At 41.7% G+C, this 27,221-nt stretch overlaps 2 protein-coding genes across 4 annotated transcripts; both read right to left on the bottom strand.

Moving 5' to 3' along the window:
- Positions 1 to 188: 188 nt before the first annotated feature.
- oga (O-GlcNAcase) lies at positions 189 to 13,391 on the bottom strand. Of its 2 annotated transcripts, XM_005743867.1 has the most exons (19): positions 12,875 to 13,391; positions 12,386 to 12,437; positions 12,197 to 12,294; positions 11,942 to 12,072; positions 11,673 to 11,844; positions 11,477 to 11,575; positions 11,091 to 11,375; positions 10,267 to 10,425; positions 9,971 to 10,161; positions 9,463 to 9,738; positions 9,171 to 9,374; positions 8,477 to 8,651; positions 6,976 to 7,029; positions 5,518 to 5,603; positions 4,292 to 4,396; positions 3,410 to 3,501; positions 3,137 to 3,329; positions 2,881 to 3,040; positions 189 to 2,583 (listed from the first exon to the last, which is right to left on the bottom strand). In XM_005743867.1, exons 1-19 carry the CDS (start codon positions 13,038 to 13,040, stop codon positions 2,447 to 2,449), a joined length of 2,835 nt encoding a protein of 944 aa, XP_005743924.1. In that variant the 5' UTR covers positions 13,041 to 13,391; the 3' UTR covers positions 189 to 2,446. The 2 variants fall into 2 exon arrangements, with proteins under 2 accessions (XP_005743924.1, XP_005743925.1); XM_005743868.1 differs by lacking the exon at positions 6,976 to 7,029.
- Positions 13,392 to 15,908: 2,517 nt separating this feature from the next.
- Positions 15,909 to 25,474, bottom strand: pprc1 (PPARG related coactivator 1). 2 transcript variants are annotated; one of them, XM_005743865.1, is made up of 14 exons: positions 25,310 to 25,474; positions 23,323 to 23,409; positions 23,037 to 23,186; positions 22,785 to 22,859; positions 20,633 to 22,697; positions 19,631 to 19,684; positions 18,784 to 18,844; positions 18,461 to 18,531; positions 17,629 to 18,346; positions 17,350 to 17,538; positions 17,168 to 17,246; positions 16,968 to 17,089; positions 16,499 to 16,650; positions 15,909 to 16,392 (listed from the first exon to the last, which is right to left on the bottom strand). In XM_005743865.1, the coding sequence occupies exons 1-14, from the start codon at positions 25,388 to 25,390 to the stop codon at positions 16,292 to 16,294; spliced, it is 4,005 nt and encodes a 1,334-aa protein (XP_005743922.1). In that variant the 5' UTR covers positions 25,391 to 25,474; the 3' UTR covers positions 15,909 to 16,291. The 2 variants fall into 2 exon arrangements, with proteins under 2 accessions (XP_005743922.1, XP_005743923.1); XM_005743866.1 differs by having other exon boundaries at positions 18,461 to 18,528.
- Positions 25,475 to 27,221: the final 1,747 nt, after the last annotated feature.

Below are 27,221 nucleotides of genomic sequence, written 5' to 3'. Positions count from 1 at the left end.
TGCAATAAAGATTCTTTTAACAAGGACATTAAACCAAAGGTCACTTCGACCCATCTGAACAGGTCAATATTCCTTTATGTAAAGATATTACTTTCCCTTTACTTCTAAAAACCTTACATGAAATCTTTCACTGCAGACAGGTATAAAAAAAAATATTTCTAGATAAATAGTGGCGCACAGGACAAAGCAACAGTCACTTATCGTTTATTAGTTTTTCCATTTTATATACTTTACATACAAACTTTACAATGGAAAACTCACTTTAATGATCCCCCCACCCCTTAACTGAAAATCTACCACTGGAGCCCTCTCTCTTTCACAGCCAAGTATTAATCAAATCTAGTTGGCAGAGGAGAAAGCTCAAGCATCAGCAAACTGCAAAATTAACCATTTAAGACAAGTGTGAAAATTATACTGCTGTTTCAGCAGACAGATAGCAGATCCCGTGGGCGAGTTTCACACCTGGCTGACAGGTAAAACGGCTGTACAGGACAAGAGATTAACTAAACCAGCATCAGTTTCAATATAGAAAACAAAACAACACTTTATGATCGACAGTTTACAGACTGTCCGAGAACAACAGTATTATATTCATAGGGCTGAGTGGCATGCTTCTTCCTCTATGTAGCATGAAGATGAGTTTTTTTTTTTTTTTCCAGCATCTGCCACAACAAATCCATTACAACTCATGCACATTATGAATGCACAGTTTCAAAACATCACATTGGCAGGCAGCTACTGAGTAACAACCACAGATCCTCAGTTAACCGGTTAAACACTCCTATGAGTGACAGTGCTTTTTAAAAGAAAAAAAAAAAATTTCATAAAAGCAAATTATAGCTTTGACTTAAAAACACATTCAATGAAGAGCTTGTGAGGGAGGAAGGGTATGAATTTCGGCTCCAAACCACGTCAACTGAACTAAACAGTGTTGAAACCATTGCCATTTTCACATTTGGTGACAGGATTCAACAACCTCAGTGATCCCAAGAGCGCCTCGCTGAAACGCAGCTGAAAATACATGTACTGGTATGCAACGCTGAAACAAAGCATTAAGGGATGACATGAGTGAATTTGCCCGTCAGGTCTGGTGAAATGAGCAGTTTCATATTAGTGGAGGAACAGAAGATTTTGGATTCTTCATCATTTCAACCAAAAAGAAAAAACAAAAAACAAAGCAACGCAAAAAGCCTAACACATTTTGGTCCCGTGGTGTACTACTCTCAGGAAGTGTCGATTTAAACATTCGTGCTTTCAAACAGGAACGAAACAAACTGTGGTAAATTTGACATTTTAACTACGCAAAGTTAGAAAGACAAACATTTCAACAATATTAGATAAACATAGAATTTAACTTAACTAAAAATGGTACAATATCAGCTTAGTTTACTGAAGGGTTTCTGTGCTTGCGTTATGGATCTGGTAGAGCAAAAACCAAGACGCTTTACTGTGAGTGTGAGGCTACATCTCTGGAATTTGAAAAACAACAAGGTCAACGTGCCATCTCTAGCTGTGTTTGAAATTATAAGCTAAAATGATAAGGCAAGGAACAAAAAGGCAATGGCTGAAAAACATGTTAATGAACACATGAAAGCTTTTATTGCTTTCCAAATGTCTACTACTAGAACAGAAATTCAAAAGGACCTCTTTGACGTTTGCTTTGTTGGCCTGTGGCAACAATTTAATTCAGGGCTTGGCAAAACCTTAAAAAGCTACAACTGTTCACCCTTCATGTGTACACACACACAGTGCTTCAGATCAATTTTGTCAGAAACACACTACCTAAAAAGGCATCCATCTCCAAGTATGTGGTGGAGCGACCGAAAATACCATGATGTGAAAACGAAAGGCAAACTCTCAAACAGCACTTCACATCCTGCATAAAGATGTTTCACCTAAGCCAACGACTATACCATTTCTCCATGTCACATCTGGGAAAGCAGGATGTAGCGGTAGTTACGACACTAGATGCGGGCTACCCTCATTTCACAGCTCAGCCTTCAGATACAGACGCCGATTTCAGGCATGCGGGTAAAATTCATGTAATGGCCACTGGATTAAAAAAACAAAACAAAACAAAACAAAAAAAAAAAAAAAAAAAAAAGGGGGGGGAGGTGGGTTAAGAAGGTCTCAAGGAGTCATCTCTTCCTTCCTCTTTCCTTCCTCCTAGGAAGGAATAGTGGGATCAGAGAAGGGGTTCCACTTATGTGTTACTGAGTGAAAGAGATTACAGATCACTCCTTGGCCTTCGACATGCTGAATCCAGTAGAGCCAAAACATCTAGGGGGGGGGGCACAGGCATCCGCTGTGCTTCCACACAAATCCTAAAAAGAGCCCAGATTGGTAACGTGATATAAAAATCACCATGAAAGTTTTCTCATGAAGGTAGCAAACACATTTAAACTACGTCAACTCGCTCTGTCCGTCATTGTTGCAGGATGTTTCTTCAAAGGCTACGGCCCATAATGATGACTTCTTTAGGAAAGCCCTCCATTTTGGCCACTTCAAAGCATCCCAGCTTACTATAGAAGTCCAACATTCGCTTATCAGTCTGTCGAACCTTACAGAACGAGCCGTGGGATCCTGAGAGAGAAAGGACACAGAAAAGAGAACCAAAGTTCACTACCCTTGGTTTATTTACAGTAAATCTAAAAGGGGTAAAGAAGCCTTTATGATAAAAAAAACAAACAAAAAAAACCCCAGTTATCTAGGCTTCTAATCTTGTCTTTTTGGACTTTGGCCTCATGCACACATTACATGTAGATAAGTGAACCTTTGTTTTCCACTTTACTAAAACTTGAAAAATAAACTTAATGAATCAATACTTCTATGGAGTGGTTATGAGGCAGGAGGCTAAAGACACGATTGGCTGCTACCTACCGTTGGCCTTAAGAGAAGATAACAGACAGCCCATCATGCTTTTGGCCACACTGGGGTCAGTGACTTTGGCGTGAACGTCAACCTTGATGAGAGAGGGAAAGTTGGAGAGGAAAGAGTCCGGCAGACCCTCCTCCTCTTCATGGAAACTCAGTATCATCTTCTACAATAATGAAAGAGTGCTTTAGTAATCTTAATAAAAGGACGCACAATCATAACGCTCAATATTACGATAGAAAGAAATGGATTATAAGCATACCTCAGCCTCTGTGAGGTCCTTATCACAGTCAGGTTTGTGGTATTTCTCTTGCATGAAGGGAATCCAGCTCAACTTGCATTTCTTGATAAAAGGTTTAACATCTACGGTGCCGAGAGCATAACCACAGATCCCTTCATCATCCTCCAACACAAACCCATAGTCCGAACTTAGTGTCAGGAGACCTCCTACTAACCTGTGAACACAGATTAAAGCCTTAATAAGGGGAATGGGGAAATGTGTGGATTGCAAACAAATGCATGTGCCTTTTCTTACCTGTCTCCTATGAGGTCAGGATCGTCATCAGAGAATGGTACATCCTCCGTGCCTTCACAGTACATCTCTTTACATATTTTATAGACTGCAGTCTGCATAATGAGACCGATAACAGCTGTTAATGAAACAGTTGCGTTCTCACCAAGTTTAGCAACTTTAACTCTACTTGAATAAGTGACTCATAAGTTATATGGATTCTGCGAATTACTCAGCTTGCAGTTTACATTAATATTGGTCCAGACTTTTGTAGCTTTTCACTACAATCAATATAAAGACAAAAATCCATTATTTATAATAAATCCCACATTTTTTTTATTTTATTTTTAAATGTAAACATCCCCTGTGAATGCAATGTTACCGTCTCATTTTTTGTTTCATTTGTTTTAATGTGTTAAACGCATGTCGGCAATATGCAGCTTCATGGTCATCAAAATTTGAAAAAGTGCTGAAGGCCTGGCAAAAACTGCTTATAGGGTGGGTTTTTTTTTGCTAGATAATGTAATAAAGACTCAGGAACTAAATAAGTGACGAAATACAAAATATGGTCACATATTAGTTAGAAGGGATTTTCCAGAAGTAAATCAGTTTCATACAAAACATGTGGATGTCCAAGACAGACATGTTGCAGCTTCATCATTTTGTCACTTATGTGAAATGAGGGGAAGACGACAGGATACTTATACAAATATCTGAGGTCTGGTGACAAACTGTTTTGTGACATTTAATGAGCAAACCTAATCAATTAACAAGTAAACGTGCCAAAGCTAAAGAAATTCCTTCAAGACAAGACAATTTTGCCGTGCTTGACAACTGTTATAAAAAGGACTACAGGAGTGTGGCTTAACTAAAAAAAAAAAAAAAAAACAACAACAAGTATCTCACCTCATCTTTGGGAAAGTACGGCCTTATGGTATAGATTTTTGAGGATGGCAATGAAGGTGGAGGTTGGTAGAAAAGATCGTTTGCCCCATCTATTGGCAACAATCGCTGTGGATATCAAAATAAGGAGGGTCAGTTTCACAGGGAAAAGGTGTCGTGCTAGTCTGGCTGACTGCCTCACTGTGTGTTTGCCAAGTTGAACCACTATCAACCCAAAAGGAACTAAAGACAGAAAAGTGCTTTGGAGTCTGAAGACAACTTGAGTATATAAACTGTTGTTCCTTGTTGACCTGACAGTGGACAACAAGAGCAAACCTCACTTCTTTCTCATTTTCGCTAAAGAAACAGCACCAACTACAAACAGACATTTGCAAACATAACAAAAAGAAAAAAAGGCTCGCGTTTTGGTCTGACTAAGGTTTTACTGGCTGAAGGAGATGCTCCTTTCCCTTTTGTAAGGCATCGCAATACTTCGCTGCGCAGGACCCTCCTGTTGAGAAAAATAATGATGCTAGCGCAGAAAGACCGAGAGAACTCCAAGCAACAAAAAACCCAAAACGGGGAATTAAATGATTGCCAACTGAGTCACTCAACAGCATTTTGGTTGCCATTGGGAGTCTGGGCTGGAAACACCACTTTAGACTGGACTGATGTGTTTAATCATGGAACTCTCTCATCGCGTACATGCTTGCGTTCTCGCTGGCGCTGCAATGCTTGCGCGTGCGCTCGCAAAGGGCTGGCTTTGAGCGCTGTGCTTTCCTGCAAAGAAATGATATGTCATGAAAATAAAACCTAACCATACTCGCTTGCGCTGCATGCGCCAGGGAAAAGCAGCATCTCCTTCAGCAGTTGCTGAAAGAAACCAAAATTGATCAGAATCAGCAACACAATCAGAAGATGCCACGCCAAACGCTGGCTTTAAGTTTGTTTGTCTTTTTCCCCTCCCAGCATGGAATTCAGGTCACCCACTCCCCTCACAGATATTGCCAATATCCCAAAGTAATGCTAGGGCACAAACATATTTGGAGATCAAGTGGAGGGGATGGAGCCTGGATGTCGTGAGCATAACTCACTGCAATCAGCTCACCTTTGACAGACCAAACCCCTTCATACCTATGCACATAATACCATCGTCGTCTTTGCTCACAGCACTCTTTTCTCTCTCTCTCTCTCTCTCTTTTTTTTTTTTTTTCTCCATTTGATTGCTGTAAATTCAGTGCATTAGATACCTGGAACTCTCCTGCTAGACCTCCCCTAAAGGCCCATGGCTCTTGGTCTCCTCTAAGGAACTGTGCTGAGGACTGACTACGACACCCTGTTAGGAGCAGAGCCAAGCGGACATTGTTACCACAGGATGGGGCTCTCTGATACAGATGAAGGGAGTGGGGAGATGAGAATGAAGGGGGTCATATCTAATAGCAAAATATTTATGAATTTTTTAATTTTTTTTAAATCATTAAAACATAAAAAAAAAGGACCCAATTTGGAATTATATGTAGAGAATATATTTTACAATCAAATGGGGCTCAAGCATCTAAAGCTTATATATGCTAGATGGAATCTGGTGCAAGATGCACATTACTTTTACAAAAAACTGCTCTGCACCTTTGTAAATGCAAAACGTTACCCAAACGCTCCATGTGACATGGTGTCCATGTGGCAAGTTATTTGATGCAGGTCTTTCATTTTCAGTGTTTCAGGAGGGCAATTCTCATTTGAGAAGCTGACAGACTTCATGACCAATACGGGGGGCGGGGGGCGGGGATTAAAAAAAAAAAAATCCGTCTATGGGCTACCAAAGTAAGCTTTAGCTGCCGTCACCCCACTGATATTAGCACCTTGTGTGAAGTCACATTCTCATTTTATCTGCCTTGTCACATGACGGGGGTAGCACAAGTCATTAAAAAAAACCAGGAAGACGAGAGGCAGCATGATCAGCATTTCCAGACTTAAAGGACCTCTCAGCTTATTATTAAAACCCAATCAATATAAAGACAAATGAGCAAGCTTCTGATTCAAGTTGCTAATAAAAACCAACCCCTGGTTGACAAGAAGCCCTGTCATGTGACCAGACAAATGCAGCGCGCGTGCAGGACACCTAACAGTGCTTTACATGTAAATCTCTTCCTGATACCTAAAACATTTCCTTTGATGAACTGACAACACAGCATACAGATGCAGCCACAGGAAGGAACTGGGAACCTGGATATCCAGATTAAAAACCACAAAGGGTACCGCAAAAGACTAGCCGATTATGTAGTGCAACGGCACCGATCCAGCACTGTGACATTTATGCAGAATAACATGGAACATTTGTTCTTTTGTCTTTCTGCCCACCCCCCCCCCTTTTTTTTAGGGTGAGTCCACTCAAATATTACATATTAAATATAAATAAAACCAAGTGTAAGGTCCCTTGAGTGAGTGCATCTGGCTGGTCTGAGCCAATTCTACAGGCCTACTGACAGAAACAAAAAAAAACAAGTTAGAGAGATGCTGCCAAAGAGAAATTTGGGAGTTAACACTTAGTATTCAGACTTTAAAATCGCTGCGCAAAATGTGACTTCATCCAGAGGGCAGCTTGCTTTCCTCCAAATCTTTCCTTTACTTTTAAATTTTTAGCTTTAAAATAAAACTACAAAGATCAATTTGATACATGAACATAAGAGACAACGCCTGCATATGCATACATCGGCCACTGTCGATCCAATAGCAGTAGAAACTTGTACTGTGGATTCTTCCATCTGTACATAGTGAAGGGAGAAAACAGTAGAAAATAGTTATTAGTAAGTGTTCTCAGTGCAATAACCAGGGAGGTTGTGACTAAGTGCCGGCTGCACAGCTTCCACTAGGGGGGAAAATATGGGGACTGATGAAATGAATGCTAATAGCAAAAGCAGAAGTCAATATTTGGGAACTTCATGCAGGTAACTATATTTATGGGGCTTTAACTTCTTTGGTGAGGCTTGAGCGTTTAAGACCATTTACTGAAGCATCAAGCCGGCAGTGTGGACTTTTAATGTGGATTTGCCAGTGTGGGTATGCTGCCTGCTGTGTACTGTGGGCCAGAGACCTCAGCTTTACCATATAGCCAGACAGGACAGAAACCTGTGAATGAAACTGGGTTACAGGGAGTAACCTACAGGCCATGCTGGTGCTTCAGACTAACAAACAAACACTCCATGAAAAGATGGAGATGTCATGAGAAGACTCCATGTCACTCATGCTGTATCACAGGACATCACCTGAAAGACTAATTTAAGATAGAGAGAGATGAAAGTGGGAGGGAAAGAAAGAATATCCTCTTTTACAATGTGATGCATTCTCCTCTGATACAGAGTGAGCACATGATTCAGTAGCTTAAAAATCCAACAACCTTCTTGTAATATATGCATGCGATTCATATTAAGGACAATTTAGATATTTCTGATTCCTTGTTTATGCACCAGAATGGCCTTCCACATTGAGTCAGTCAACTTGCTCTCCAAGCTCGCGTGCGCGCTAGGGCATGGAGGAAGGGAGGGGGGTTGGGATTTCCCCTGTGCCCATCCCCACAGACGGAGAAATGGAAGCAAGTGTCTGTGTGGGAACGCAGCAGTGATGTTACTGGATACACAGCAAGCAGCAGTAACCCTGCTGGGACATTTTCTCCACAGATACTCAGTTTAGACAAACATGGAGCAAATTGTTGTGGAATAAAAAGGGAGCACAGCAGCAGTGCAAGCAGCATTCAGTCAGATTAGAAAAAAGAAGAAAAAAAATCAACAAATTAAAGCGCAATTAATAGATTTATATTCATTTAAATGTGATGCATTTGACCTAACCCATTTCTAAACTAATCAAATAACCTGCTACCAATTTCAGCTGGGTATATTTGCCAAAAACTAATCCTACATTAACTGATGCAGAAGATTAGAAATATTACTGTTATTCAGATTGTTGTCTCATATCATTCTTAAAAATAACATAGTCCAGGTCTAGAATGGAAACCATGCAGCTAAATGAGCCATCATTACACTGTTTGTTCTTTCATTTGTTTTTTATTTATTTATTTTTTAAAAATGATGTGCTTTAGTAATTTGTATGTAACTGTGTTCCTGAGAATGGTAAAGGATTACAACACTTGAATGGACTCTACGCTAAACTACTGCTCTCTAAGAATAAGGACCCCGTGGTTCCCTTTATACGTACCGAGCCACTGGACAAAAGACTTGACCATAGAAATGATGCTCTTGATGTCCCAGAGGTAAGAGTAGAGGTCATACAGGATGGTGCGGTTAGCTGTATTAGATAGTCGTGTGAACATCTGGATGACTGAGCAGCACATCTCCTCAAACTTTTCTGCCCGTGACTGCCATTCGGTCACCTGTGTTCAACACAATGTTTGAAAAAGATAAATACTGGTGGAAAAGGCAAGCATTAAACCACTTAAGAGTTGTGGTAGCAGGAAGAAGAAGAAAAAAAAATAAAATAAAAATAAAATAAATAAATAAAAACAACACAACCCCAAAAACACACACAAAAAAAAAAACCCACTCATGTCACTTATGACATATCATATACAAGTGTCCCAATAGGCCATGAGTGTTGAAATTATTTACAACTGTACTTTTCCACTGTGACGTGTGAATATGTAACTAAAAGCAAAACAAGCTGCATAGAAAGGGAAGCCATAGTTTACACAAAAAGCACAGCACTAAACTGTAGTCCAAGCACACCATTTGCCGTCATAACCACACCACCCAATGGGCAGTATGGGTACTACACAGCCACCATTTTGTTTTCTGCACCATGAACAGCGTGGTTAGTTGATAACAGACTAGCCATCTAATGGACCTCCTTCTCTGAACACACTCCATGTGCGTGTTTCAGTAAAATCACCCACCTTTTCAGATTCTCTCCTCTTGCAGTTGACACTAACGACGCTGCTGTTGGCTCTTAGCCAGTTGAACTCCTTTAACATTTGCATGGCCTTGGGTCCATGTTCGTAAGGCAGATAAAAGAGCTCTGCCAGCAAGCACAGGTCCTCCAGGGTAAGAGGCTCTGCTGTGAACAGTGCCTTTTCGTTGGGCCCTGGTACAAACACTTCCTGTGGACCCAAATCAGCAATGAGACTTTGCAAGCATTTTAATTTGGTTTTTGCCTTCAAATGCAGATATAAAGGAGAAATGACTCACTAATGTTTGCAGCACCTGTTTGAGCTGATCATCTGTCTGCATAGGGGCGATATCATTACCAGAGTCCTCTTGAATCGACTCCTCAGGAGATTTGGACTCTGCCAGACTCTCTTTGTCTGTATCCATAGGTTTGAGGTCCTCGGCCATCTTGTCAGCTAAAATAGGACCTGCATGCTTCTCTTCTGGGTCGACTTCGGCTTCTGGCTCTGCCTCATCTTGCTTCTCAACCACCATCTCCATGGGCTCCTCATCTGAATCCTTCTTTTCCACCTCCACCTGCACATGCCCAGTAAAAAGTTAAAGTACCTGTAGATAGTCTGGTACAATCCTCTGTCTGGATTGTACCAGACTATAAAGAGAGGACAATTACTTTCATTATTAGCCCTTTAATCAATGCCCCAATGGTTATTTTACTGGGTGATGAGCTGCATGAACAGAAAACAAGTACTTTTAGCAATTGAGTTAAGGTCACACAAGTGCTACAACTGTGTCATAATGCAAACTCCACCTCCTCTTCCTCCTGAGGTCTTTTTGCCAAAGGAAGTGAGATTGGATCCAGGCACAGAGGAGGCATTGCTGGAGACATGATGGGCTGCTGGAACACAGTTGTGACCGTTGTTGAGGAGCAAAGAGAGGGAGCAGTCATGGATGACACATCTATGCCCGTGCCTTTGGCACCACTCTGAGGCACCTGCCGGCCTGTGAGAACAGAGTGTCAGTGCATACGGTATGGTTTTTAGGCATTTCAGGTGATGCTGCTAAAAACTCTATTAACAAAAAAAAATTAATGGAGATTAAACTTACTGTTGTATTGGTGAGGCACACCAAACTCCCCAAGCCATTCTGTGAGAGCCAGTTTTAGAGCAAGTTGTGGGCTATAGAGCATGTCTGTCTCAAGTTCTTCATCACTGCCTTCATTCTCCAACTTAATCTGGATAGAAACGGTGCTGTCCTCACCATCAGCTGGTAAAGGGGCAAGGTGGGGAGAGAAAAAACAGAAGTACATCCATTAATAATCTGGATTTCAGTGCAAGATGACAGTAACTTCATACTGAGAGTATACTGCATCAACACAAAATAAGCATTATACTGATAATGACACTTTTGGAAACTTTAAAATCCTTGTAACTAAAGATTGTGTACCTACCCATGACTTCAGACTTTGATATGAGGAGCTGAGGCCTAAACTTAATGAAAGGCGTTTAAGAAATCCAATGCTCAGGATTCTTTTCACTCCATGTGCGCTTGTATAAGCATTACTTAGCTTAAATAGATGTATAGTATATTAAAACCAGACTGTGGAAATGTTTTCCTAGTTTCGATAAACCTTACATCGGGTGTTACATTTCCCCAGCTAACTATAAGTACACCCCCACCCAAATTTTCAAAACCCTGTGTGTTTTATTTTTGTTAAATTACCCCTTTGCCTCAAAGGCATAAAGGGTTTTGATAAAATTATTTGATACTGATCTTCATTTTTCCCCTCCTTCCTTATTGCTTAATGAAGTACATTTTACCCACTCATTTCAAGCTGGATCTTTTCTGTCTGTGGTATGCTTTGAAATTTGCAGAATAACTAAACAAACAAACAAACAAACAAACAAAAGAAAGAAGTCTCTGTTGCTTACTCATGACCACATCCTTGCGCACACCGTTCATATTAGACTTGTACCAGGTGGCCAAAGTGTGGATTGCTACAAAGTTGGATTCAAACTCGCAGTTTGGATTGGTGAGGACTCCCTTCAGTCTGGGGATGAGCTCTGTGGAGCGGCCCTTGTAGGGACCCAAGAAAAGTCTCTTCTGGTCATAATCATTGGCATGAATATTGTCCCAGATTACTGGGGCTCTCCTCAGGATTTTTGACACCTCTTCAATAGACTCCACTGTGATGTCTTTGGAAACCACTTTGGGGCCTACAGAAAAGTCAACATATCCAAATAATTATTCTTTTTAAGTCTTCAACATAGACATGTATGAATAGGTTTGCAATTTCAAGGAAAACTGTTAGACTTGCCTGTCCATAGCACATCAATGTCAGGCAGGAGCTTCTCCCCTACTGTGTGGAGGTAAGGGGACTGAGGGACACTTGGGTAGCAAAATGTTCCACAGTACTCTGAATTTGACGGTGAGAAAAATAAGTGAGCAAGTAGCGCAAACACACACAAAATGAGCAAATAAGGCAGGTACAAAAAACAAGGAAAACAAGTTACCTGTGGGACAGAAGAGGAAGGTTTCAGGCTCGCCAAGATATTGGTAGATTTCATTGGTGATAGAAACCTGAGCGTGTGCAAAAGAACTGAACACTTCTTTATCAGCAGGGCACATGTTGTGGTCAATATCATCAAAAAGTAAGGCAAAGGACTTGCAGCCAAAGTGTGAAACCTGAAAGGGAAGAAATGACATAGTAAAATACAGAAAACTGCTGTAGATATCCATCAAGAAGGATTTCAATGTGTTCTTCATAAAAATGCTGCAATACCTGATCAAGTTTCCTCTTGAGTGCAGAAACCTCTTTTTGGTTGGAGAAGGTAATATCTAATCCAGGGGAAATGGCATAGATGAACTCTATCCCATGCTCATTAGCAGCACCGATTAAAGTCATGAGTTGCTCTAGGAGACAGGAGAAAGACAAAAGTGTAAATTATTGTGCATTTATAATTAATATGCAATTGGCTCACTTTAAAAGTATCATACAATCATTCCCCGTCTCCCCAACGACATTCTTGGTAATCACCTGCTTCCTCCACTGAATACAGCTCCCTCCAGAACATTCTGTGTTTGCAGTCATCTTTGGGTGCGTAAAGGTATGTATTCAGTCCCCATTTCTGCTGCCTGTGAAAATCATTTTTTCAGACTCATTAAAACAATCCGAGTTACCCTGCTATAATGCTGTCAACATGCAGTCTTAAATGATCCACAGTACCTCCTGAACAGCTCTTTCCTCTGTTCCATTGTCCATGGCCGCCCATAAAAGCCTGCGTTAGAAAACACGACATTCAGTTTCCACGCACCCTGCAGTCCTAATGTGCGTTTCCTGCATGCACAGCGAGCTGCTTAGTCGCTTCGACAGTTTGCCCCTTGGTGCCGACGTGCTTGAATCTGCTTAATACTATCTTCTGAATTACTCAGGAATGTGCCCAAATAAAGACGTCCCTTTTAAATTCATGAAGTGTAGCACTGTGTTCATTATGTACAGACAGACAGCGGAATTACTGCAGCATTTCGACGCCTAGCTTCTGATTGTATACGATTAACTAGATCGTGTTGTATATACACGTAAGCCTATGAAATTTTAAAGGGTAATTTTTTTATTAACCAGCATATTTGCATTTTAAGATACAAATTTATTATTTATTTATTTATATATATGTGACGATATCAAACTACATACATAATCTTTCTCCAACATTACCTTCCACGACTCCGCTTATAAATTTTCTGAGGCCCGTCGTTTCGACTCCGATCACAGTCTCTTCCACCGGGCCAGGGGCCTCTGCACAAGGCTCTCCGGAGACTGGGCTGGGGCTCGGCTCACCATCCACTTGAGGAGTCTCTAACGTATTTTCTTTTTGAACCATTTTTCGACGTTTCGCTCGATACAAAAGTCACGAAATTTGCGACGAACCCAGGGAATATTTTCAAATGTAGGTCAGCAGGCGAATGCTCCCAGGCAAACCTGGTGGAAATAAACCGCGTCACTCTGAGCCTAATGTTAGCTAACGCAAGGACTCTATCGAGTTTTTCGAAACAAAGACCCCGACTGGTTTTACAAGCTGTGATATAAATTACTATCAGGTGATACAAATCATCATTTAGTTTGTCTAATATGTAAACAAAAACCAAACACTCGCTCGTGGCTGTCCGTGCATTTTCTCTTCTTTATGGGTGGATTTGACCTACTTTACGTCGTTTCTTCCTGTTTACACCAAGTGCGCATGCTCACGAAACCAGTTCAAACCAGTCGCAACTAGATGTACGTGACAAAACACCGCAAAGATTTTACACAGTTAAAGATGTAGCCTACACCTCAGTTCACGGCATGATAGAATTAGCCTCTTTTGTAACCAGTTGTGGGCAAAATGTACATCAAAATTATAACGACATCCGTTTTTTTTACTCAATACACTTAATAGTAGTCAGATATGTAGCAATAATGATGCTAAATAACAGATTGGTTTATGCGTGATCAATCTCTCTCATTTATCAATGAGCGGGGATACAAAGTGTGCACGTATTTATCAAATACACAAGAGGGTGGCAATTATTCGCTCTGTTGGTCGACTGCGTTGAACATCTCGCCGGCTGTGTAATATCTTTAAATTCCAGCCCATATTAGGAATGCAGCTAAGCTCCAACACCACTTTCAAACAGAGGGGAGGTGCTGCTCATCTGTTTATGATCTGTGTCAGCAAAATGCGCATGCTTTGTTCCAAATCGTCAAGATAATCCAGTTATACTTTTCCACAGTACACAGCGTGCTTTACTACAATGACTACAAAACAGGGTTGCGAGTTTTCACAATATCCAGGGGGTGAGTCCAAAGATTAGGTCAACTAGTCAGGACAAAAAAATAAATTCAATGGCCCTGAATAGATTTGTACATGTTTTTTTACACAGTCATTGATGCTAGCCAAGAAAAGTTAATGAAAGAATTGCATAAAGAGTAAAAAAAAAAAAAAAGAGTATCAAAAGGAATATAACAAATGATTAAAATAGTGGGTAGCTGTTAAATCAAGATCCCTATGTTAAATTAGAAGCAACACTCTATCAGCATTTATAATAAATAGCAATAAAACAAACAAGTAGCTAACAATAAACAAATCTAAAAATGCCAACTATACACATATTAAAGCTTTATACAGATGTGCAAGGTTGCTTTGAGGTATTGCACTTGTCTTGTGTGGTGGTGGTGTTTATGTGTGAGAGGTGCTGATGTGCGTGTTCAGTACAGCTGATGGCTTGTGGAAAAAAACTGGAACAGTGTGTTAGTGTGTGTTAGTCCTGGTTTGGCTGGACCTGTAGCATCTCCCTGAGGGCAGTGGTCAAACAGGTGGATGTAGGATGGGTGAAGTCTCTGCAGTAGTTAAATGCATATCTTGAAGACCTTAGTGCCATATTATCCTAATAAAGCACTTTGCTCTCAGGCTGCAGGCCTACATGTGGTTCCTAGAGTTTCTAAAAGTAGAACAGGAGGCACAGCTTTCAGCTATGGAAGCTCATTTCCACCACTGAAGAAAAATTTCCATCCGTAGTCAAGATTTCAGGTTATCGCAGTAGTTCGACTTACTCCGTTCTCTGAGAAAATAACTTGATATTTGAAGTAAGTTAGTTGAAATTTGGAATTATGGATGGGGTTCAAAGTATTACGTTTTGGTTCAGTGGTGGAAACAAACTTTCATATTTAGCTATCAGGCCCCTCTCCAGTGGAATCAGCTCCCAGTTCAGATTTAGGAGGCAGACACCCTCTGTACCCTTTAAATGTGGCTTAAAACCTTTGTTTTTGATAGAGCTTACAGTTTGGGCTGGATCAGGTTAGGGTGCCATAGGCTTAGTATGCTGTAGCCCTTGCTGTGATGCACTGTCACAGCACTTCGTGACAGTGCAGACTCATTAAATTGTTTGGGTTCTCTCCCCAATACAGTAAGATCTTTAACTTATGGTATAAAGTGACCTAAAAATGTAACTGAATAGAAAACTTTGCAGCACACACATTAAAAATATGACAAAATCCATACAACAGGCTTGTGGCAGTGTGACACCTAATATTAAACATGGCTCTTTTTCATTGGGGTAGTGCAGAAAGCTATGACAGGGAGAGAATTTCACCTTTTTAGAAAACACAATGATTACCACAGCAGGAAATGCTGGTTAAATCTCAAGTTTAACCAATGACATTAATAAGCACATTTAGCTGAACAGTTCTGGGGTTCTTTCATTTAGATCGTGGCTCAAAGAGTTGGCAGTTCGTCTTGTAACCGGCTCGAACCGTCTCGGTCATTGTGTCCTTGGGCAAGACACTTCACGTACCGCCTTCTGGTGATGGCCAGAGGGGCCGATGGCGCGATATGGCAGCCTCGCTTCTGTCAGTCTGCCCCAGGGCAGCTGTGGCTACAACCGTAGCTTGCCTCCACCAGTGTGTGAATGTGAGAGTGAATGAATAGTGGAATTGTACAGCGCTTTGAGGGCCCCAAAAAGCGCTATATTAATACAATCCATTATTATTTATACCAGCCCACTGGGACGCTTAGCAGAAATGAGCCACTGCTATTGTACTCAACTCTTTTCTTCTTCAGAATTACAAAACTTGAATTGATGAATTCACTCGGACCCTGAAACCAAAGCACCAAGTCTGAACCATCACATATTCCATGAAATTAACAATTACATCACAGAAAAATTATAAATTCAAATTTAATTAAAAACAGTGAGAGAAAAAAAAAGAAAACTGTATTTTTCTTTTTTATTGAGGTCTGTAATACATTACAATGTAATACATCCTCCTCCCAATAATTAGGGAGCGCCATTCTACTTATTCCACCCTTTTAAAAACATTTCCCTCTCCATTCAATTCAAGTTCAATTGTACATTTAAATAAACTTTAAAAATTATTGTTGTATTTATTCCATTTATTCAATTTTTTTGCCTCCTTTTGCTTTTTTCATTATAAATCTTCACTTCAATAGAAGGTGTTAGCTTGCAGAAACAACATTACAAAAAGAACAAAAAACAAATCCCTAATGCAACAGCTAAACTGTAAACAGTGTTGCAGGTGAGGAGCCATCGTCAGCTCTGAGGTAAATATCTGCTGCGTCCTGCTGCAGGCCTCTCGTTACCTCTTCTGATTCTGCTGGGCCTGCCTCAGTAAAGTGTCGAAGTCTAGTGCATGATACTTGCCTTTTGCAGGCGTTGGCTCGTACTCTCTACTCGAATCTGAAATGATTATAGAGACGGAATTGCATTAAAAATAAGAAGAGGAAAAGAAAAATCAAAGAGTTATGCAGAAACTTTTTTTGCATCTGGAAATTTAAAAGCATACCTAAGTCAGCATAGTTGCTCTGGCAGAACTGTCTCCTTCCACCGAAACAGAGATCAAATGGCAACTCGTCAGGCTTGCGCAGTTTACTTCCATTCTCAATCGCTGTGAAAGCATCCCTGGTGTTGTAATAAGTCACAAAGCCGTAGTTGTCCCTGTGGCAGATGACCAAAAGTTTAATTCCTCCTCATTTTTAGTTTGAGCAGAGAGGGCAGCAACAGGACTCGCACATAGCTTCAAGGTGTAACTTGCTTTTAAAAGAGCCACCTGGTGGTGATGCCAGGAAGCTCCAGTTATGAACAAGCTTGAATTTGCTTTAGCACTGTAGCTTGGCCTAAGAGGTCATAGACAAGACCAAGAAGGTTCAAAGACAGTGCAACTTTCTCATTTACAAAACCTTCCCAAAAGCTCTATGCTAAGAAAAAGTGGTGATGTAAGATGTTTGCATGTATAATACGAGGAGCTTACTTACCCATGGTCTCTAAAGTGCAGGGTACATTCTTCGATCTCGCCAAAATAGGAGAAGCGCTCTTTTAGTTCTTTTTGGGTCATCGTTCCCCGGATTTTACCAACGTAAACAATGCGGCGCTCCTCCTGGAAGAGAGTCCATCAGTTTTACATCATAACTACTGGAATCATTTCACTTAATTATACCTAGAATAATTAACTTACAATGGCTTTCTCCTTGCGTCTCTTCACCTCTTCCGCATTTGGCTTTGGAGAATGACCATAGCTGGGCCGATATGAGGGACTGAAGAAGAAAAGATGAAGCCTTCACTCGTCATTTCAAGGTTTCTCAAAGTATATGTAGGGCACAAATGAAACAGCTACCAAGAGAAGTCACAGTACTGTACCTGTACAATTGTCTGCCTTTACTCCACTGATCCCGTCTTTGAGGGGACCGAGATCGTGACCTGGAGCGACTCCAAGAGCCAGAACGAGAAGAAGAATAGGAATACCTTCTCCTTCTGGGAGGAGAGCGGGACACAGAAGGCTGATAGGAGGAACGGGACGAGGAGCTGGAACTGCTCTGGTGACGATACCTAAAAATCAAAAAGAAGGAAAAGGGAAATCATTACACATCAGTGAAGAGGTTTAATGCATCTGAATCAAAGACATGTTTTGGGACAAACCTTTTCTTTGTTGGAGAGTGTGATCTAGACCGAGATCTAGAAGAATCGGAGTCTGACTCTGAACAGCTGGACATTGGACTGGGAGAATGATGTGATCTTTTTCTAGACCGACCTCTGGGCCTCTCTTCAGGACTACATCTGGGGCTGGGTGTGCGAGAAGCACCATGGCGACGGTACGACCTTCCCAACGGACCTCTCCTCGGGCTCCTTTCCTTCAATTCAGTCTCTGGCCGAGTAGGAGAAGCATCTGGAGTCTCCATAACAGAGCTTTCGTCCAACCTATTTGCCTTGGGCTCCAGGGGCTTCACTGGACAAACTTGTGTTTTGGTTAAAACCGCCTGATTTATGGTAGATTGGAGAGATGATGCCAGGGCAGCTGGGGTTGTTTGTGTAGTGGTTGGAGTATGTTGCCTGATGGGTTTAATGGTGATAAAGGACTGCTGTTTAATATTCCAACGCTTGCCTGGCTCTGCAGTGGGAGTGCCTTTGTTGGGAAGGCAATAGTCATGATCCATGCACGCCAAATCGGGGGCTACAGTGGCAGCAGCGAGCGTGGGTTTGCTACGTGGCCTGACTGAGGGCAGAGGCCGAGCTTCTATCTGGATAACTTTGGAGGGGCTCGACTTGGAGGCTTCGGAGGCTTTGCTCTTCCCAAGCAGTGCCACAGCTGCCAGGGGTTTCCACATTTGATGAGGAGGAGTGGCTGGAGGTGTCAGAGCTGAAGCAGAGGGAAATATCATGAGTACTTCAGACTTCTGTATACACTGACATAAATGAAGCATTTGAGCAGACAAAACATCTCTAAATTAATCAAGTCAAAATGCTCATTTACCTGCAGTGCTTGAGATGTCACTAGCTTTTACACGTTCCACAACAGACTTCTCTGGAACCAGTTCGACACTGCTGAGCAAGCACAGGCGTATGTTAGTATATCAGCGGTAAACAGCGTAGGTCAAACCTCGGTGGTCTTCAGCCCAGCCCGAGATGGCCCTTAGTGCTGCCAGGCACTGGCAGGATTTGCGGTAGGTCTTGGCATGAGGTGGGCTTGGACCACCTCCTCACATACACAATCTGTCACACAAATCAAACGGTTTTCACTCTCACAGACAGTTACTCACTCACACAGAGCAGCGTCAGGGCTGTAGGGTAACTCACCTCGAGTTTCCTACAGCTGCTGCTCTACCAGAGACCTCCGACACACATTGCTCCTCTTTGGCTGAAGGGGGAAGGAATAGAAAAGTTAGTGCATCGGTGCACAAAGTGAGGTTAAAAACTCTCAGTGGAAATGTTTTTAGTACAGGGCTTATTTTCCATAGGACTGAAAATAGTCAGCAGCTACATAAAGGGCATTAAAAAACAAAAACAAAACAAAAACAAACCCAAACACTTGACATAAGTCAGGCCTTGTACATCCGCCCAAACAAAGACAGAAGGGCTCGAGTTAAATGGATTTGCAGACGGGGCAGAATTCCAGTAGCTGAGCAGACAAGTGCACAGAGCAGCTTCTCTGGCCCCTGCAGCATCTATCTCTCTTAAAGGGGAATGTTACAGTTAAAAACAGAGATGCCCCACTATCTTTGAATTTAAACAAACGGCTTGATTAGAAACACAAGCTTGGAATTCACCCATTTACAATAGTAACAGACCAACTACAAGGCAGTTCTTGTATGTGATTTACAAACTAAAGGAAAGTTCATGCATGAACCCCTGTTAAGCACACATCTCCTGAAGTCAATCACAACTCCTACCCACTAATCCACTACTGCTAACCAAAGATGGGGCTGCAAGCTTGCATACTACATTGCACCATTACAAAACCAGGAAAACTGATCCTCTGACCACATTTAGCTTGGTACTTCACTATGTGACACACGGAGCTACTGGCCTAAACACCCATCTAATTATAATTCAAGGAAGTAAAATAAATCCGAGTGTGCAAAACGTTCAAACGAAACCTCTGAGATGGAGTGGATACAGAGAAAACTGAAGCATTATTAATTACCTTGGGTTTCCTCAAACTGCTCCAGTAAACTGGTCAGATCAGCAGCTTCAATACCTGTAAATAAAGGTCATTATGTGATTATAACAGAGTGATGCTCATTTAAAGGCAAACTGCAGAGCTTTTTATTTTCTCTCATAGATATACTGCCAGCAATAGTGGATGCTCAAACAGTTTAATAACGTCAACATGTGTAAGTAAACCCAAATGATCAGGCTTCAGACACTTTGTTCTACTCGTGGCTCTGAATGAATTCACTGATAGTGGACATCGTTAATATGGCCATCTCCACCTGGGGTGTGAGCACAAAAGCTCCACCCACCTGCTGTTCAAAGCTGTTGTTTACAAGAAGCAGCCAATCAGAAGAAAGCTGGCTTAAAGGGAGAGTGACCTTGACGATTCAGGAGTTAAAACTGCTCATTTTAAAAATCAGAGTGTGAAAGATTGAACTGAAGCCTACTTTAAGCATTATTTAGAGCTGTAGTTAAGCAGAGGCCAAAAACATGGCACTTTAAATGGGCAAAAAAGCCCCCCTTAAACTATTACATGTACTATAATGCAGTACACAAAAGCTCTTTTCACAGTAACATTCAAACTGAGCAGAACTACAGCGGTACAGAGAATAGACTGGACACAGGACAAAGGCTCAGCTGAAAACGTGACAGCCAGGAAACAGATTATTGTACGTAACAGTCCTGAAGAGCACAAATGGGTCGATTTTTAAAGTGACACTGTGCATTTTCCTGCTTTCTAACAGTAGACAATTTATAATTTCTAATATTGGATTCCTGCACATCAGCCTGCCACTGGAGCAGATTAAGCACAGTGGGTTCAAGTCAGCAAAGCTGTGGCACTGACAACAGTTTATAGCATATCAGTGAATTGCTCTTGTCAAAGAAAGATAATACTTAAAAACAAAAAAGGAAAGAAGAGATGGTATGAGAATGTTTCTACTCCTAAAAACAAACTAAAGCTTTTAAAACACAAGTTTAACTTTAAGCTCACCTATTTCACTTGTGAATGCTTCAATCAGCTCCTGTGTGGAACTCTTTGCTCTTTGGGCTTCCACTGGTGTTGTGGGTGTTTCTTTAGTTTCAGCAACAACTGGTTTTGTTTTTAGACTCTGGGAGTTCGAGAGACTAGCAGCTGGAGTGGAACACAGCTGGGTACCATCAGCTGTGGATTTGGAGGACTTGCTATCAGACGCAATGGTGATATTTAAGGAAGTGAGAGCAGTGACCTCAGGCACTTTCTGGGAAACCACAGTGGTCTTCTGGGGGACACTGGGAAGAGATCCAGTAGCAGCAGTGGGTTTTAGTTCATCTGTAGTGGTTTTAAGAGTGGTCTTGGTGCGCTCTTCACACTTAGATACAGGCTGAGAGATGGGGACTCCATCTACTCCATCCATCCCTCCTGAAAGAGCAGGAGAACATTTCCCATCTACTGAAGATGCGAGCTGAGTGTTAGGAGCCCCAAAGTTTTTAGGCACATTAGGTGCTGCAGGCTGAGTAGTGAAGTTTTGGGGCATGGCTGAATCTTTAACTACATTAGGGACCAGAACAGGATTTTTCTGAGGCAGCCTGGGCGGTTCGGGTGTTTGTTGGGGTTTAGGAACTGAAGTAGCAGCTGAAACCTTGCTGGAAGGGGCAACCATGTAGGCAGGTGGAGCCAGCAGTGCCTCGGGGGTCGGTGGTGCACATGGTCCTCTTGGTTGCCACGCAGGTTTGACCTCCTCCACCTCCTTTTTTGCCGGCTGGGTGATGGGACGTCGAGGATCCTTGGGGCTTGGGTCAGGCAGGCAGGGAATAGGGGGTAGCTCTTTGGGAAGCTCTGGGAGGCTAGGCCACTTGGTGCTATTGTTGCGTTGCTTTTCCACTGGAGCAGGCCTTTTCTGTTGTCTAAGCCGTCTATACTCCTCTAAACTAAGTGCTTTGGGTTTGGGCTCTGGGACTGCCGGAGCCACGACCTCACTTGCACTCGGCATCACCTCGCGAGTCACAGAGATGGGAGCAGTTGTCGGGATCTCTGAAGACACCGGAGAGAGGGAAACAGGGGGAGCTGCTAATACATTCCCGAGCTCAGTGGGGGCTTGGACTGGCTGTTGTGAAGCTTCACTGGGATCCTGAGAACTCATTGTTGTGGGTGAATAGCAGTCTTCACTCTTCTCAGGTTTAGCACTTAACGGCACTGTGTCCTGTCTAGAGGACAGAGATCTAACTTTAGTTTGTTGCACAGTCACTTCACTGATTACTGCTGTAGTGGAGGTCTGAGGTTGAGTTTCAGTTTGGCATAGCTCTTTTTCTTTAGGTTTTACCAGCGATGGAACTTGGGTTGAGGCAGCAGGAACTTTTGAGAGTTTTTGTTTCTTTTCTTCTTTGACAGATTTTCTTTTGGGCTCTTTGGGCAGTTCCTGTGCTGCATTTCTTATGGTGCCACTCCGAAGGACTCTTCCTTCCACAAGATAAGGATGAGACTGTTGCTTGCATTTCTTTTTCTTTTTCCTCCTGGATGGACTTTTCTCTTTAATTTCTTCCATTTGGCTCTTAACGGTCTTCTCATCTTTTACATCTAAACACACTCCTGTTATTTCTGGGGATGTGATTTTCATGGGTGCCTCGTTGACCGTTACATCGTCTTCGTCATCAACAACTATATGCTCTGAACTGTCTTCTGCTTCATCTGAAACTTTCTGCTCTTTTTCTGAAAGCTGCTCTTTAACTGGTAGATTTATGTCTGGGATGGCCAGGATGGGTTCTCCATTTTCCCCCCGGTCCACAACCTCAAGCACTATGCCTCCTTCGGGCATAATCTGTTCCCCTGCCTCATTCTCCACACATACCGACAAGCAGTAGGGTTGGATATGCCTGACCAGGTCGCCCAGGCTAATCGAGACACCGTCTTCATTTGTCTGCTCCAAGGTAAGAGGATGTAGGAAGGACAGAGCCTCCCAGTCTAGCAGGTCAGCGTCAGGACATGAGTCAGGCCCAACTGGGCTCAGCGTGAGGGAGCTGTCTTCCTCTTCCTCCCCATCACTCCTCTGCATAGAGTTTTTCTGTATCCTAGGGAGGCTCTGAGTATAAATGGGAACATAACTATCTGGTTAAAATCTGCCTACAGTACAAGATTATTTACATTACTATAAATAGGAAGACGCTACCTTTCCAGTTGATAAAGGCCTAGATGGTGCGTCTTTCTCTGTAGGGGAACGTGATAAACCCAGTAATTTCCTGAGCTAGAGAGTGAACAAGAAAAAAATACTGATGTTAACTTTAACAAACTAGCAAACAGGTATGTTCAGAATAACAGAGATTAGCAGAGCGTTCCACTCTGTCCTGTGCTCAAAGATCAGATTGGGGAATGTTGAGAGCAGAGATAATTTCAGACACATGTACAACTGCTGGGCACTAACCGGAGACTGTTCCCTGCCCCTTTGACCTGACAGCAGGTCTGAGTCAGGCAGTATGTCAAACGGAGACAGGTTCTCATCTTCTACATTGTCAAGAATCTCCGTCAAGGCTGTTAGCAGCGTGGCTTCGTTGTCATCATCTAGGACTTTGGACTATATAAAGGATCAAAACAAACAATTAGGTCAGAGTCTGGGACATTAGGTAGTGTAATATACAGAGCTTACAATACTGTATAACTCCTTGAAGTTGATGAAAACGTAATGCTACACAATGTGAAGTTAGTCTTGCCTCTATTGTCGGTGTGTCCTCAAAGAAGGACAGATTTAAGCAGTTTTGAAGGGCCTCCAGAGTTTCTCCGGAGCTCAGCTCATCAGTCTAAAGAGGGGGAGAGCAAACAAATGTCAAATCTGAAATAAGCAGTCAAATCAATAACTAACTGTTGCTTTAAAAAGAAAGAAAGAAACAAACCCATAAATGCACAAGTGAAAAAAAGAACTTCCACATTCCTCCAAACCTTTCAAGGCGAGGCACCATTGCAGTGTCACTAATGGACCACTGGGCTGCCTCACCATCACGAGTGGACTTGTGTCATTTCAAAAAACCACATAAAGAACAGTGTGCACAAAAGGTAAACAGAGAAACAGGTCAACAAATCTCATTCATTCATTTTCATGGCCGTGGCTCAAGTGCGGCATTTATAAACAAGAGCCTGAAAAGGAAACCTCAGCGGGCAAAGGAGGGCACATGTTTTTAATTCCAACTTGCAGGAGGAGGAAAAACAAAATAGCAGAGGCTATTCTGTACATAAACACAACTGGATCTGCTTTACAATTAATATAAATGTATGAATTTAAAAAAAGAAAAGAAAAGAAAAAATCCTGAATCATTACTTAAATTATGCACATACTAGTAGCATGTTCTGTGAATACCAAGACCAGTTTGACCAGTGTAAAACGTATTAGCATGCGCTTTGATATGATGTTGGCTGACTTGGCGTAAAACTAATCTTCGGGTAATCTTCCAGAACCATAAACATGGCAATAACTTCTACAAACGGGCCCTCCTATCACTGGAAACATAACCGACAAAATTAACTTAATGTCGCCATGCAGTGGTCTAACAGAGCCCCACGTGTTTCTATCTACACATGCACACAGCGTGCAGACATGTTTGATCCTCGCCTCACCCCGTCCAACGACAGGCCACCCAAACCCACGTGTTGCACTACAACAAACCAGAAGCAGGGCCTTCAGCTCTTCTTCCACTGCTGGCTTAAATTCATGCGACTAAAAAGCAAAAATCTTCACTTTAATGCACAAATTAACACGTCAACGTGTTAACAAAACCACAGTTCGCGGACTCCGAGGGAACGGCTTGTGAGCTTTGATTTGACTGTCTCTCGTGCGCATGTGTGGGGGAATCCAACATGTGATCCCCCACTGAACCACATGTGTACACAGAGTTAAGTTTGAATGAAAACTTGCATATAACAGCAGTGCCAGTGTGAGTATGAGTACGTACAATGTTAGATATAAAACAGTATCATCATCATCATCATCATCATCATCATCATCCCTGAGCTGTTGACACTTTACTGCAGAATGATAGGGCAAAGCATGTAAACTACATAGCTAAATTAATAAAGCATCAGATCAACTGTCGAGCAAATAACTGTTTACAAAACACTTATTTCAGTGGTTATCATATACACACTATATTGTATTAAGTTGAAGGACTGTAAAATAATCGGGCAGGGTTAATGCGATTTTTATTGCCACGTGTGTATCTGTGGCTGAAGAGCAAGACTATCGGGTAAAAAGTGCAGCAAATGAGATTAAAAGCGTAATATTGATATCATCTACACAACTGGAGGCAATATCAGGCCAACTACTGATAACACTGCACAACTGTCACGATGATATTTATCCGCTTGTTGGCTTTATGTCAGAGAAAACCTGCCTCGTTCACTTAGCCAGCCAAGCTACACTGACTCACCGGCTAGCGTTACCAAACGTCCATGAATACAAGAAAATTTAACCAACGAGCATTATTTATCAAAACATGAGACCACGGAGTCATAAAGCTGCAACAATCACTAAATAAGATGCGCCTTTTCAGTCAGTTATAGTTGTTATGCTACAGTTGCATCCACGTGTCACTTTCTCGTGCACAGTACATCCCGTACAGATGAGCACTCTGCCCCCCAAAAGTCACCCAAACACTACTAACAGTGGACCCAGATGCTAGGAAATAAAGAATAAAACATTTTCGTTACCTCGTCTAGTGTATCCAAAGGGAAAAAGTCCATATTGCACGCTGTTAAAGTCTCCTCGCCTGTTCCCCACCGCGCCGCCATCTTGGAGGTCTACTCCCTGCCTAGACTCGTTTCAGAATGAAAAGTAATGAATCAGAGGTGCACGCAGACCGGCTGGAGACACGTGGTGCAGCATTCCCGGCAAAATGACGCAGAGGGGGTCAGGGGTTGAGCGGCCACGTTTCTTTGTAGTTCCTGTAGTTCCAAACTAGCTCGCTACCCACGTTTTCAGCCTCATGAATGAAAAGTTGCCTCAGTTGCTGATGTAGTCCAAAGTGCTACAATGTCTCTCTTTGCTACAAGAGAGATTTGGTACTCATGCGTCAAAGACGACGACGAAATAACAATGCCAAACTGTTTTTCTTTTTTCGGGCAGGTTTTAATCGGCCTTGTTTTTGCCAGTGAAGAATATCAGGTTATTATCAGGTTATTATCTCAAAATTTCAGCTTACTTACTGTGTATCTTTACATTTTTTGAAATATTTAATTGAAATTTTGAGATACTAACCTAAAATGCTGACTTACTGATGCACTGTTGATTCTCTATGTGCAGTTTTTAATTACAGCCTAAACAATATGAGTTTTGAGACTGATACCAATGCCAATATCTAGTATAATTTAAATATCATATATTGGCCTATATTTTTTTCTTTCTGACAGAAGAAACATAAACAGATTTCCCTAAACATTTGTTATGTATGGTTATTTACAAGCCTGTACTAAGATGTTGTGGTAATGTATTTGTGAATTACTTTGGATGACCTGGTTGTTGTTTGTGCCCTCTGGTGGACACACTGTGAAACAACATTGATAATATAGTTGAAGGGCAATTTTCCTGTCTCTCCTTTACTTTTAAAATTTTGATTTATAGGCCAAAGACGGTGGTATATTGGCAGAAAACTATTATTGGCCAATATATCAGTCGTGCTCTAGAATTTATGTTCCAATGGCCATAAGAATGAAGTTAATACAGATTATCCTTCAAAATAACTGCCCAAAATGACTAACCCAATCTGGGTTGGTCATATTGAGTAGAGTAGCGGAAAACATTTCAGTTCAACCTGGCCTTTTGTTGAAACAATATCTTATTATTCTTTCATTGCCTGTTTTTAATGATCTGTTTTGCTGTGTTTTTTTTTTTAAATCAGGTTTTTAACATGGTTTACATTGCTATTAACCATGTTTTCATATTCTATTTTATTTTATTGTGACTATTCCTAGTTCTGACTTTGCTTGTCTGTCGTGTTTACACAGTATGGAGCATTAGAAATATGAGAAACACCTGATTGAGAAATGACCCGAGGAGGAAGACAGAGGCATTGACCTAACCTGCAAATTCCTAAGATCTCGATTCAACTGCGCAATGACGGGATGCACCAGGACAAGCTTGATTAAGCGAGGCCCCATCCTTCACCCCACGTGTCCCAAACTATTTGTGTGATGTCTTTTAGCGTGCTGTTGGTAAGAATGCTTTCTCAAAGTAACCACATTAGTTTTGGACTGAACAGGTCAGCCACAATAAGGACGCCTCTCAAAATGGAAGACTTAAACATTTTACCAATGAGAGTTTGAAGATGTAGCAGTTTTATTTATCACAGAAGAGAATGCATCTGAAATACAGACAAACAGAGTAGCAAACCGCAATGGAAGACCACAGAGTGTGCACATGTGTGCTTGTGGTTGGGCTCACCTTTAATCCATTTCTACCTTTGAGACACAGGGAATTGCCTATGGCTTTTCCTTGCCAATGCAATAGGAATCCTAATGAGAAACACATCACCCCCACTTTTGTATTTGACCCAGTTTAATCTCTCCCTCTGTTTTGCCTATCTTCTTGTGCCTTTCATTTATTACTTCGCATGACAAAAGATTT

The sequence above is a fragment of the Pundamilia nyererei genome, unplaced genomic scaffold (assembly GCF_000239375.1).
Source record: "Pundamilia nyererei isolate P.nyererei 1_Seehausen unplaced genomic scaffold, PunNye1.0 scaffold00136, whole genome shotgun sequence".
NCBI lineage: Eukaryota > Metazoa > Chordata > Actinopteri > Cichliformes > Cichlidae > Pundamilia > Pundamilia nyererei.
Note: the sequence above shows the minus strand (reverse complement) of the source record. Positions and strands in the feature narration are given on the sequence as shown.